Source organism: Molothrus aeneus, chromosome 16 (genome assembly GCF_037042795.1).
Source record: "Molothrus aeneus isolate 106 chromosome 16, BPBGC_Maene_1.0, whole genome shotgun sequence".
Lineage (NCBI taxonomy): Eukaryota > Metazoa > Chordata > Aves > Passeriformes > Icteridae > Molothrus > Molothrus aeneus.
In genome coordinates this window covers 16,536,501-16,550,648 of record NC_089661.1, presented here as the reverse complement: position 1 = coordinate 16,550,648, position 14,148 = coordinate 16,536,501, and the positions used below count along the sequence as shown (strand labels likewise).

Here is a 14,148-nt window from a genome sequence, read left to right as displayed (position 1 = left end):
GCTTTGTGATACCAGCACTAGTATCTCAGGTCACTTTTCCCAACGCCTGCCACTTTGTATAGTGAAAATGAGCTGTTAGCAGTTGTTTCCTATATATTTAAATAGAATCCTCTTTGGAGTTTCAGGCACCCAACTGAAACCTAAACTTTAGTGACCCTTCAGTAGAATTGGAGATACCAAGGACAATTTGTAGACTCACCTTCACAACTCAAAGTTCTCCACATCACAGGACTTTCTCCTCTTGTCCCTCTACTACTAGAGGGATTAAATACTAACGCTACTGGAGCTAGAGCTGGGAGTAACAGCAGCAGTTTGGGTGGTACAAATACTCAATTTCCCTTTTAAAAACAAGAAGCACAAGAAGTAAATTAATTCTATAAGGAGACAATTCCCTTTGATTTGGTTTTTTCAATAACTTCCCCACCCATATGAAATCTGTCCTACATGTGCTGCTTTAGCAAGGATTTCTTAGTGACAAGAAAGCATTTCAACATAACTTTTAAAAGACTGAGAACCATGTGAGCATGTCAGCTATTCTAATTTGGGGGAATGCTTTTATATTATTAAGCTGTAGTAATCAAATGGAGACGAGCAAAACAGATCTGGAAACAGAGCTGTATAACTTAGATTAACTTAAGTGCTGAGCTGTAGCCTTTTTTTAATAGAACCACTGAGGAAGCTAAGCTCAGATGGAACAAAGCTTTTCACTTTTTTTGGTTTTGCAGAATGATTTGACTTTAAAATAGAATTAAAAAAGCAGGGAAAGTTTAATAGAGGGCATATGAGCTTGACATACATGAAAATACATAATTTAACAGATTTCCTTTACAGAAGGAAACTCTAATTGCATAGTGCACATCCTTTCCCTAGAAGCTATATGCATTAATATATGGAAAGAGGCACAAAATTATTTCCAGCAATAATAAACAAGCACCATTTGAAAATCCTCAGCATTCCTTGGACAACTTCTATTATTGTTCATATCAGTCCAAAGCTCACGTTTTTTATATTGACGTGGTCACACCAGTATGCTGATCCCATTTTGCACAGTAAGCAACTGATCTCTGCTTGAGGAACCGATCAGAATTGACTTGCTGCTGTTACCACACATGGCCCAAGGACGAGCCACGTACCTGTTCCAGGTCAGGGACCGGCAAAACAAATGAAGCCAACATCTAAACCAAAGGCAAACGCAGCATCACAGGCCTTGAAAACAACTTGCACTGAATTGTGTTCAGAGCCGTTTAAATGGCCGTCTTTTAATAATTTTAATGAAGATAAATGAAACAAAGCCCTTTATATAAACAGTTTATTTACTCTAAACAGCAACACAGACAGAATGCCATATAAACACAAAGAAAGTGATGCAGAATAAGGATGCTGGCTAACTTTGGATCTCAGAGGCTCTTAAGCAATAACAACCTAGTTTCTGAAAGATAGAAAAAACAAATTCAGGGAGGGAAGGGGGTGGAGGGCATGATTTTTTTTCATACAGCCAGCTAGAGGCTAAATATAGTTCTAACATTTTAAAGCATGCCTGCATCAGATAGCAAAGTAACTAGAGATACTAGTGAATTTATAGAAGTATAAAAGTTTATAATTTTACAGCAGTTGAAATACTGACATCAATATTAAAATAAAAGCAAGTTTTACATAACAATCAAAAATACAAAAGACTGAAGGAAGAGACCCTGTATGAAAAAACTGGGGGCAATTCAGCAAATTTAGAACTGTATACAACTGGCGAATATGGAAAATGGCACACATACAACCCCCTCCCCTTATGTGGATATTAATTGTACATAGCAACATTACATTTTGCAAAAGTTTTGTAAACAAGTTCTTGCCAAACCAATCCCTTCCTTTTTAAGATGCTGCATGACAAATGCTTATGATGGTGCAAACTTCTTGGCTTGTGCTCGAACCCTCTTTTCATATTCCACTCTGTTTTGGCTGAAAAGAGAAAGGGTAATTATAGCTGGAAAAATCAGAGGCTGTATTACAGCGTTAGTTTCATAATAAAAAGAAACAGAAATCATTGCTGAAGGCAAACGCTACAATAAATTAAAGACTTTTCCGGACAAGTATGGTACTGTTCACCTAGTTACTTCCATCACCTGTTGTCAAATGATTGCACTGACTTTGTACTGTACCAGTCTGTTCAAACGGGTTTGCACCTGCTCTTCTCAAGACCAGCTGTACCTCATGTGCAAACATTCCCTCGTTCATCCAAATTTTTCTACTCCCCGCTCACATTAAGACCTGAGGTCATTAATAACAAATTCCATACCCTAACAGTACAAAGTGAGGAGAGCAATTCACTCATAGCTGGTGGACTTCATATGGTTTTAAATTATCATCTTTACTGCTTTGGAGAGAGAAAGGAAACACTCCTAAGAAACAGGAGAATGACAATGGTGTGGTCATTTCAGCCTTTATCTCTACAGACCCTGACTCACAGATTTAGGTTTATCCTAATCTTCACTTGGGGGAAAAAAGCTAGTTCAACACAGCTATGTGTAGCATAGTTGCTACTGATGAGGGAACTATGTCCAGTCACTAAGCCTCTGACTCAAGATGTAAAAGGGTAAGTTCTTTGTCTTCTGTTCTTGTGCCAATGAAGGATAGTAGTACCACAGTAAAGCATTCATTTACATTCAGTTGTCCATTCTGTATTAGCCGTCAGAAGTGTGAGTTGAGCTAAACAAGAATTTGTAACCATTACTCTTCTGCCAGAGATAGTTTAGAGCGCTTAGATTTTGCAAACAGCTTTGCAGTAAATTTAACTTACTTTCAGCTACAAAGGCTTGCTGCAGTGAAAGAAAAAAAGGCAGCAAATTATATCCTCAGAACCTGACAGATTGGGGGGAAGAAATGAAACCAATTGTGGTCACATGCAATGAACAATTGCTAGCAAAGAGACTGAAGACAGTCTCTTCTCATGAAGAGATTCACATTCTACATTTAGAGATTTATTCTACATTTTTTCCTCAAAGTTATATTGCATTGCCACATGAGAACATAGCCTAGCTGTTAAGTCTGGCACCCACAGAATCCACACAGAAGAATGCCTTCCATAGGAGACCCTGAATGCCTACAGCAAAGAGTAGGAAGTAGGCTAGCACCTTAGGAGTGCTAAAGTTACTGAACGACAGTACCAAAGGAATCCTGAGAATATGTATTCTTATTCTGAATGTTTATTCTTTAACAACTTGACTAAAAGACCTCTATGTACAATGGTGCATCTACTGCAGTATTTATCAACTATGCCAACATTACAGATGTGTGCAAAATCCTGCTCTGTTTAACTTCTACCAGATATTCACTAAGTAGCGAGAGACACTCTCAGACTGCAGAATAATAATCTGAAATACTCTGCATGTCCAAGAAACATGAAAAGCATAAGTGGGAGACTATACATACTTGAAGTAACAAAAATCTTGTAATATTTTAAGCTAAACAGGTATTTTTTCCCCCTAGAAGCACTTTAAACAGAAACAAGACTAGCCAAGACTGGTTTTGTATATACATGCACGTGGGAGGTGATTAAAAAGAATAAAACACAGACTATCTATGCACGTATAGAAGTATATTATTGAGGCCTTCTTCATCATTCCTGGCTCCTGCAACTGTCTTCCATATGCACTCCATCAAGCCTTAGGTAAGCACTTTAAAAAAATAACACTGAGTGAAGCCATTAATTAAATGCAAAACCCACTATCCATCCCTATGTTTCCTTTTCACTAGGACCGTAAAAAAAAACATTTAACATAGCTTGCAAGTACAGTCACATAAAATGTTATTTTTCAAACTTGGCACTCTCCTGGAGGCCTCTTCTGTCCAGAATTGTAATTCCACAATTCCACCTTGGTTATTATTTCAGTAGCTACCAGTGCCAAAAGCATTTGTTTTAAATGTTTTGCTTCCCTAAAGATTATAGAACAGATATTCACTTTTAATGGTGGAAAAACTTTTAAGACTAAGCCTAAAAAAAACCTAACAAACTAACAAAGAAACCCAAAAAGTCTCTTTAGCTCACAAATTATCTCCTTTCCTAATCAATGCAAACTTCATTCTGCTAAAGCTACAGGCATTCTGTACTTTTCAACCTACTGTTCTGGAAAATGTAGTTTTCCCAAGATGCCATGTTTCCTATAGTGACCACAGCTCTCCTTTGTCCTTCAGGCACAAGTTCTTACAGGTGTGCACCACTGGGCAGAAGTAAGTTACTCCTGTACTGACAAATGTGAATTGTCACCTAATTCAGTCTCCTCTCCTCCTGGTCTCGTGATACCATTACACCACATTGTTACTATTTGGCCTTTAAGGGAACGGACTGTGTGTTAGTCTAGAACGAGGATGAAAGTCTTGATATGAGGAGCCTTCACATCTTATTGCTGCTGCTTTGCTATTAAAAGCTCCACTAGCCTAACAGCCATGCAGCTACCATTTTGTTCAAGTTTAGCACAATCTAGACATCTCCACAGAATAGAGTAATGAAGGTAAGAAAATTCCCCATGTCATTTGTAAAAACATTTGCATGTTATACTACAAGTAACAGACACCTGTAAGCAACATGACAACTTTCAGGCTCATATGCAAAGACACTTACCAGTAAATTGTGTAAGCCTCTGCTTGAGCTGGGTCTTGAATATTTGGTTCATTTAGAAGTTCTTGTATGCCTAACAAGATCTATGGAAAAAGGAATAGAAGTAACAGGCATATATTATGGGTATTACTAATAGAGATTCAGTGAAAAACCCTTGGAAACCAATTTAGGTACACACAGTGAACATCTTATACTTGCATCAGATAAGCAAGCAAAGCAGAAGTGTTAAGAATATGTCCAAGTACAACTAATGACCTGTTTAATTGTGATTGCTGGCCGCCAGTCCTTATCCTCCTCTAAGATGGAGAGACACACGGTGCCTGAAGGATACACGTTTGGGTGGAATAACGGTGGTTCAAATTTACCTGATAAAGAAGAGGAAATTACTTGCATACAGTGCTAAGAGGAAGATCAGAGAGTTGGGTTAGATCAGCTGGGGGAAAACAAAACCCAAAAATCCCCAAACCAACACTGGCAAAAGAGTCACAAATAAAACCCCACCATTTTCTGGAGCTATTAATACCAGTTTTCTTCTTGGCTCAGCCCGCACCTAAAACATGAACTCCATCACATCTGTGATATCAATCCAGGCAATCCAACATTGTCTTTTTGACTGGTAATCTTTTGGTTTAGGAATGGAAACATACAAAGTAATTCATAGTAGCTTTGTGATAAAGACCTTTTAAAAGGTCTTGAAACCCTTTTAAAAACAATTCTGTCTTTTCAGCTTTACATACTACTACATAACGGAAAGATACTACCCTTCACTCATTTTTTCTCTCCTCACTTTAAAATAATGAAAGTTTCATACGAAGAAGACTTTAAGTTCTTAGCATTTTTTTCAGTTTCATATTTTCCTATATGAAATCAAGATGCACTGAACAAAAGGAACCAAGTTTAAATTACAAGACTAGGTAGCCAATTCAAGAACCAAGAAACCATGCAATGGAATAGATGTTTTCAAGTTTCTATAATAGGTGAAGTTTGAGATGATATAAGGAAAATTCAGTTCAAAAACTTAAGGAGACTAGGTACCTGAAGATCTAAGTTATACATGGTAGCAGAAAAAGAACAGATTCATATTTTAGAGCAAGTTGATTAAAAGTTTCAAGTTATTGAGGTCCTTTTTTCCAAGTTCCTGTCTTCTGAGTTCTCAGCTTAGAAGACCAACTTAACAGCAAGAACATAGGGATTTAGTCTAAGCTTGCCTACGTATTAGTTTCTAAGGACAGCTGATAATGTAGTGAGCATTTCAAGTGATGCTTTCGCCACACTTTGAGGGAACCAATCTCCCTCCCCTCCCAATTCAGATATATCAAGCACTTAGCTGATTTCATCACAACTTTCTGTGATGAAATGCAAGTGGGTGGGGAAAAAGAAAAGGCAATGTATCTTAAAAAAAAAAACCAACAAAATCAAACAAAACTGCAGGAAAGTAATAACCATTTGTAAGAACCTCATGGATTAATTCAACACTGTTCTAATAAACCTGTGATTTTTAATTACCTGTGGTAATTTTACTTACATTTTGGGGGTGAAGAAGGGTAGTCATCCTTGAAAAGCATCCGTAGTTTAAATAAGCCTCCTTCCCATGGTGTCTACCAAGAGTTAATGTAGAATTTTGGTTACAGAAAGGAAAAGTCAAAATTGTGGAAAAAAGCTTACCAAGAATACAGCTTCTCAGGCAAAGCACAAGACATTCTTCTGCTAAATGGCAGAAAATAGCTGTCCTGCACTGTAGCACACTGTCTAGACTATGGTAAGCTATTCTACCTGTAGAAGAAGCTGAAGTGGAAAGAAGGGGTTTCTTTCTTCAGCTACTAAGTGATGCCAACTCATCAACACAGTCAGGGTCACCACCAGTAATTCCATATAAAAGTAAAATTTTCACACTATGTAAGAACAGGATACTGCTGAAGTTTTACACTATACATGTACAACGAGGAAGGGGCTGTTGTACCCTCACTAAAGTCTGAGAAGATAGGAGAAGGACACATCCCTTAAGCATGGGAATGTAAATGGCTTCTCTCATGCCTTATGAGAATGTGGTTAATAAAACCATAAATGAACTAAAAATGTGGACAGAACTGTATTACTGCTACAGTTAATGAGATTCACTAGTCTAAACTAACCCTGTCTGCGTTTGGTAGAATGTAGTCTCACAGATTCCATCTTTCTGTATTACAAGAAATTTCAAGAGGCTCTTTATCCCTACCCAGCACTGGGAAGGACACTAATAGGAGCAGCTTCCATGACAGAGAGCAAGCCAAATAAGACAGCACTATTCAAAAGTGTCATACAAACAAGAAAAAAACATCTAGCAATAGAGAAAAAGACTGTCTCAAATATACAAAACACATAAAGAAAAAAGCCCATCTTCTGACAAACTGAGTTCTGCTAATAAGTGTAGAAATGTAGAAAAGATTCTTATAGCTATAAAATTTATTTCTCTGCTACTTCTCTGTAACTTCCCCTTGCTATGGAAACACTGCAATGAAAGTAAATGTTGGGGTGATTTTTTTAAAACAACTGGAGTAAAGATGGTCTCACATCTTAAAAGCAAAACTGATCAAATCTTATCCTCACAGACAGACATGCTTGAAGACCACGTTAGAAGGAAATTCTTTATTATTTCCTATCTGAACTATGTGATTTTTAGCTGAATGAAAACCAAAACATCCAAAAAACCTACATGAAAAGAGAGAAATCACTTCATTGTCATTGGTATTCATTACGCAAAGTCTCAAGCTAGAAAAGGAAGAAAAACATGCTAGGAATTAATAAGATAACACACTTCCAGAAGTGAATGAATTTTATTCTATTTGCTGTAGTGTATTTAAAGAACTCATTCTAAATCGCTGCAGCCAGTTGTCAACAACTAGAAAAATCCATTCTCCATACCTTCTCAGAGGAGTTCCTTTTTAGAAAATAGGAGCTTTTTGATGAATAAAATTTTTGTTTGCTTTCAGTCACACAGGAAGACAAACAACTTTTAATAATTTACACAGAAGAACAGAACAGTTGGCAAAGTTTTTATCATTTTTCTGATACAGCGACATACCTTATGGGTGAAAGATAGCAGACATTCAGAAGCCCTACTAAGGCTAACAGTATGACAGCAGTATCATCGAGACCATATTGCATTATGGGACTAGTTGCAGATGTTTTTTGAGTCAAATTTTAGGTAGTTAACAAGTGATTTGCTGTCAAATAAGTGAACAGAGTATCCCATCCAGGACTAACGCCACTTCAATATTTAATCTGGCTGACAAGAAAGCATTCTGGTGTTTTCAACTACTCGTCTCAGGGAAAGCAGCTGCAGTATAGGATGCCTCCAAACACAAAGGGAATAGAAAGCAACTGCTTGGTCTGATAGAGATGAATAAGTCATGCTGCTTCTTGTTAAATATAATTTTTTTATTAGCAGGAATCACATCAGCCTAACTGATCTTTTCCGGGTGTGACACATTTTCTGGTACACATGAAGCAAGCTTTAAGGCCTTGTTCGCTCCATTTTGCGGTTTACAAAACTTCAAAGCGACGCCATGAAGATTTTGTACGGCATATAAATTTTACCTAAGTATTTACAAGCGACATCTCCATAAGGTACATAAACTGTTATGAGGAATAATCTTGTTCAGGCAGAAGGTAAGGGGATGAGTTTTTCCTTAGACTGTGTTACAATATTTGTTTTTGCTTTTTTAAGAACTAACTAATGCTGAGCCCAGAGCATTACTACCAAAACTAAGTTGTAACTCTAACAGCAATATTATGTCCAGCATTCAACTAGGGCAGCATCACAGACCCTGCAGGTCTTGCCTACACACAGACTCTTCTGAGAATCTACAAAACAAGATCATCAAGGGTATTTAGGCAAATTGGCAAAAGGCAGTAGAAAAGGCAAGGCAAAAAAGTCCCACACTGAAGACCCAGAAGAAAGAATTAAAATCCCCAAATAATTTCAGAAGAAGCAAGAAGAAGCAGAAGACAACCTCCAGTTTCAGTACAAGATTCTTAAACACTCCTCTGAAAACTTGTATTCTTCAGGTGCCAAGTGCCAAGAGTTGAACAGGCTTACACTATACTTTGTCCAATATTCCTAGCCCACAGCACTTTTTATTCTAAAGTAGCAGCAGGACACAAACTTCATTATTAAACTATACATAAGGTAAATTCTCAATTGTCAATGTAATGCATAGGCAACTTACATTACTTTTCACCATAAATGAGAAATCAGGAGAACAGTAAGTCTTACCCCTTTCTTTCCTGGAATAGCACACTCCCAGTTCATTAGATTCATCGTGCCATCTGGATTTTTTGTAGGTACTGCTACAAATCCCTGAATCAAGGCAATAAGACATATGGTGAGGATTTTACAAGATGTACTTAAAATACTTTGTGACATATTTTATCTTTACACAAAGTTACTTCTTTTTGCACTACTAATCCTATCAGGGTAGTGACAAAATCATCACCAGAACACTGAAACAATTGCAGAGTCAGATATTTAGTAGCTTTCATACTTACAAATGGATGATCTTTTCTCCAGGCTTTTCTCTCCTGTGCAAGTCTGCTAAGAGCTATGCCAGACATATTCAGAGTCCCTCTACAACAAAAATAATTGCTATTAGCATATACTTTTACTTATAGCATAAACAATGCATTACGTTTATTAGCCCTGCTCACTCAAGAGTAATTTTGACCTCTCATTTTCACTTCAATAACCTAGACACGTGTTTCTGCACAACCAGCAGAATTTATCATCAGGAATAACATCAAGTTTCCCCATGCCATCAAGTTCTAAGTAACTGGACTTGACCTACAAAATTCCATCCTTACCTTACTGCTTTATATTTGAACCCCATCCATTACTAATATTGCCCCAACAGAAGCAACATTAGTAATGGAAAAAGTGCTCAGACTTCCTACTTGTGCAACTGACACACACTCTGTTTATCTCCTTCCTACACCACATGAGGCATGGCAAATTTCTTCTGTAGGCAATTATCTGCATTACTCCTATTTCTGGCAAATGGGAATAAGAAATACTACTTTTTGGGTAAATTCCCACTGAAAGTCAGTATTCCCCAGAAAAGCCACAGGGATATAGAATTTAACAAAGTCATCTCAGTTTTGCAGTGATGCGGCTATAAAATTTCTAGACAACAGCAGGAACAGGCAGCAACACAGAGCTCAGCTAAGGAAGAGCCAGCAGCTCATTCCACAAGACAGATTTTAAATTCCAGTATAAACTGAAGAATATTTCTGCACCTTCACTGCCTTAGTAGTAGCCAAGCATGGTGACCACAACTACAGAAAAAATATGCAGAGCACAGGTCATTCACTACTGCATGACACAGAACAACAGTTCTAAACAGGATGATTGCACGAGTGGTGCTTTCAAATTCAGGGGACGATACTCCATTCACCATAACAGTATTCAAAGTGAGTTTATTTTTCATTGTCAAACTGTATCTAAACTCAGGGTTTCACTAGCCACATGTTCAAATTCCAATGAAGGTTTTTAATCCTTCTTACAACTGCACTTTCACACATTTTAAATAAGAGATGATAATTGGCAATGGGAGAAGTCAGGCCAATTTGTTCTCAAATCCACATATACCTCGTAAACCTTTTTGACAGCCGAAGAGTAGAATGCTTCCACTTAACAAGTTCACAGAGTGACTGAAAGTGCTGTTTCAACTCTATTAAAACAAACTCTTATACACTGGTTAAGAATTATGCAGAATTTCACTCAATATGTTGATTACTTGTAAGAAGTAATGCAGTCTACTACTATTATAAGCATATGAACTGTAGATCTTTAAAAACACCAGACTAAGCAATGTATGCAGTTCCTAGGACACTATGTATTTTAAATCTGTTCTTCAACCTTTTAAGCCCGCTTTGCCTAGACGGCCATATTCCCTAATTCACTTTCAAAGTAGCAACCAAATTAATGTCAGATAAAGCTTTTTGAAAGGGACAAAGCACACTCAGTGGACATGCACACACAAAAAATAGTCATACATTCAGTCCAGTTTTCCTCTAGTATTCCCAACACCTACACCTCTATCTTAATTATGGCAGAAGACTTGCAGGACTTAGTGAATGTGTACACATGACTTCAGATTTTAATCTGTTCACAAGCAGGAAATGCAGAGCCATTGAAAAAAAATACCAGCAAAACTGAAAAAAAAAAAAACCCACCAAAAACCAAAGGCAACAAAAAATCTCTTCCTTAACCAAATTATACAGGCAGCAAGTTTTAGTAGGTTGTGAGCAAGTTTTAATATGTTTTAAGAGATGTAAATGAACGGCATATACAGCAGAATTTCAGCTGTGCTCTTGGTACCTGGTAGTCCACTGTACTAATACTAACCTTCCCATCATAGGCTGAGAAAACCGTATTTGCTTATAAACCATCCAAATATTCTTACATAGTTCACCAAACTCAACTACCTTTTCTGCCAAAAGGTTGGCATTACACATTTATTCCATTTCCTGTGGCTAACAACCAATTATTTACAACCTCAAGGGAAACGCCAGTTTCTCACCAGGTAAATAAACAGTGGATCTTCTGCAGAACATCAGTAACTTTTCAAGTAATTGAAAAAAAAAATCCCGAGTTTTCAGACCATGCATCCTACTTACTTTTGTTACACACTATACTGTGCCCTAATACAATAAAGATTTTTCTAATGCTCTACAAATAGGTTTCCAAATCTTGAGGCATTTGTTTTAGTTAAACTCTGAAAAAATTTCAGTGCACATGAGAGACGACAGGCTTCACATATCTGGTTTCCAGACTTCAGTTACATCGAAGAGAACAGACAAGCATCTAGAACCTCATCAGTCTATTAGAAAATATTAAACAAGAAGACTGAAATCTCATTTCACAAACTAAGATCCCATTAGTTAAGCATCCCCTCAAAAAAAATCTGCTAACAAACTGTCAATATGAATTCTCTATATCCCTATCTATTAATGTACTACATTACCAGAAAGAATTCTGCACCAGAGGAAGTCTATTCAATCCTATTTTTGCACATACCACAAAAGTCGAAGCCACCAGTCTTCACGTTTTGAGTTTAATCCCCCAAATTCCCCCCTGCCATTAAGAGGTAGTAATGTCCCTTTTACTGCCATCAACTCAAAGTTAACAGAAACTTCCAAATTTACTCAGCAGCTTGCCTTTGCTGCTGTTACTGCCTACGTTAGAAAAAGGACAGAATAAAACCATTATGCTCATCATAGACGCAAACTTTTGTGCCTCATTACAGAATATCTTACCCATTTACACGTTCTGATGGGGTGGAACAACCTACTTTCACATACAAAATGCTCGTCTTGCAAAGAATCCCGTACCACAAACAACTCTCTAAACACATCAGCAATATGCTCTTTGAGGTTCAAGAATTTCAGTACGACTTATTGGTTCCAAGCAGCAAGAAAAAAGACCCCAAAACGTTAAGATTGCTAGCCTCACATTTTTACTTTACAGGTTAAATACTAACATAGAAAGACATTATTATCGAAGTAGTTCGCCCTGAACTATACGAACTTTATTTTTCAGAAGGGTGGAGAAAGCCACGGTCTGAGCTTTAATCAAAGCACACTAACTCTGGACTAGGATAGAAAGTCTCCTCTGCTTGCGGCAAAAGAAAGGTATAAGAGGCCGAGCGTCGACCGGAGTCGCACGTAAAACAACAGAAGATGCCGCACGGCGATGGACTCCGTGTTCGACGGCCAAGTACCCGGACAGGGCCGAGCACCGCCCGCCACCGCGGAGGGCCGCTGGTCCCGTCAGCCCCGCGAGGGGCCGGGGCAGCGCCCAAGGCCTGCACGGGGCACCGCGGGCCCGCCCGACGTTCCCGGGCATATACTCGGCGGGGCGGGACCGGCTCGCGCAGGCCAAGCGGTTCCACGCCCTGCTCGGTGACCTCCGCCCGCCACCACCGAGACCTGCGGGGTGCTCAGAGCCTCAGGCGGACAGTGCTGCGCCGGCGGCCCAGCCACAAGGCAGGAGCCACCAGGCCCGCACGCCCGTGGCCGCCAGTCCCGTCCCGCCCCGTCGCAGGTGAGGGGCGCCAGCCCGGCCCGGCCCGGCCCAGCCCCGCTCCGCTCCCCGACCCCGGGGCCACCCCGGCCCCACTCCCGGCCAGGCCTCACCGAGAGCCGCCGCCGCCGCGCGTGTCCCGGATCGAGGCCGCGCGAGTGACCCGGATGTTCCCGCTCCCGCTGCTTTGTCTCCACTCCGGAGTTTCCCTCCCTCTCGCCTCGGCGCGGAGCGCGAAAGCGCTATTCTGTCCCTCGGCCCGATCCGTCTGTGATCCTATCGTCACGCGTTACGCATCCCCGCGAGACAGGACCCAGAGGTGCCCCCAACAATGCCTGAGTATGAAGCACCAGAAAAACTCCACGCGGGGCTACCCCAAAGCCGAGAACTTCCTCGTGCCTCTCGCTCCCGCCAGCTCCGGGGGAAAGCTGAATCAATTTTTACCTCTGGCGCCGTGGGAGCCGCCTGCGACTTAAGAACGCCTGGTCCGTCGACGGGCGCGCGCAGGTCTGGCGGGCCGCACTCGAGCCGGGCCGAGCCCCGCCCCCTGTGCCAGCCGAGCCTGATTGGAGGAGGGGCCGCGGCTCTGAGGGGCTCCCGCGGCTGCGGAGGGGCCTATCAGAGAGCCGGTAGGCGGCACGGAAGGCGGTCTTCAGTTCGCCTCCATCCCGCGCTAGTTTCACTGACCTTTACGGGATTTATGACCTGGGTTTTGTTTCCCATTGCTTTGTTGGTTTGGTTTGGTTTCCTTTCCTTTCCTTTCCTTGGGGGGGGGGGGGGGGACGGACACGACGCATTTTTAATGGCGAGTACGAATCACATTCTATTCTCATCTTGAACTTCTTTCTTAATGAAACTGAGGAATTTTTAGTCCTGAAACCGCTGCCTAGCTATGCCTTGTGCTAGTCTGTGTCAATGTTACTTGAACAATGTTCTGTGTAGTAATAAAGTTCAAAATTATTTCTTCAGAACTCCAGAATTGACTATTTCAATAAATAATCACCTAGATTCCAATCAGCCCTAATCAAAATACATGCTGAATATCACTCTACCTAAGAAACCTTTCACCAGTAGCAAATACCCACTGTAGACGAGGAAAAACACATACTCCCCTGTGTAACTTTCCATACAAGTCCAGTGGCATTACGAAAAGCAGTGGAAGCTGTTAACACCTGCCTTACAGGATCTCTCTCATGAAATTGTACACATTACAGTCTCTGAGAATGTCATATATATATCTGGGCTATGTGTATATGACTATCAGGCAAGATTTCAGCACATGGAAAGATGAACAGCACCCTAAAAGGAGAATTTGCAGGATCATTTTCATCTTTCTGAAGTTAAACTTCCCACTGAAAGGAAAACTAGTGCCAAATGAACCCTAGATGTTATAAAATATCCAAACACGCTGCTAATGACTTGGTCATTTGTGTCCCCTTTATAACCTGGTTTCTAGTTCAGGGTAGACACTTGTCCCTTT

At 40.1% G+C, this 14,148-nt stretch overlaps 1 protein-coding gene across 2 annotated transcripts; it reads right to left on the bottom strand.

Moving 5' to 3' along the window:
* Positions 1 to 1,295: 1,295 nt before the first annotated feature.
* On the bottom strand, positions 1,296 to 13,219 carry UBE2I (ubiquitin conjugating enzyme E2 I). 2 transcript variants are annotated; one of them, XM_066560782.1, is made up of 7 exons: positions 13,113 to 13,219; positions 9,137 to 9,215; positions 8,865 to 8,948; positions 6,135 to 6,207; positions 4,865 to 4,974; positions 4,613 to 4,692; positions 1,296 to 1,953 (listed from the first exon to the last, which is right to left on the bottom strand). In XM_066560782.1, the coding sequence occupies exons 2-7, from the start codon at positions 9,200 to 9,202 to the stop codon at positions 1,890 to 1,892; spliced, it is 477 nt and encodes a 158-aa protein (XP_066416879.1). In that variant the 5' UTR covers positions 9,203 to 9,215; positions 13,113 to 13,219; the 3' UTR covers positions 1,296 to 1,889. The 2 variants fall into 2 exon arrangements, with proteins under 2 accessions (XP_066416879.1, XP_066416878.1); XM_066560781.1 differs by lacking the exon at positions 13,113 to 13,219 and adding an exon at positions 12,782 to 12,882.
* Between the last annotated feature and the right edge of the window lie 929 nt (positions 13,220 to 14,148).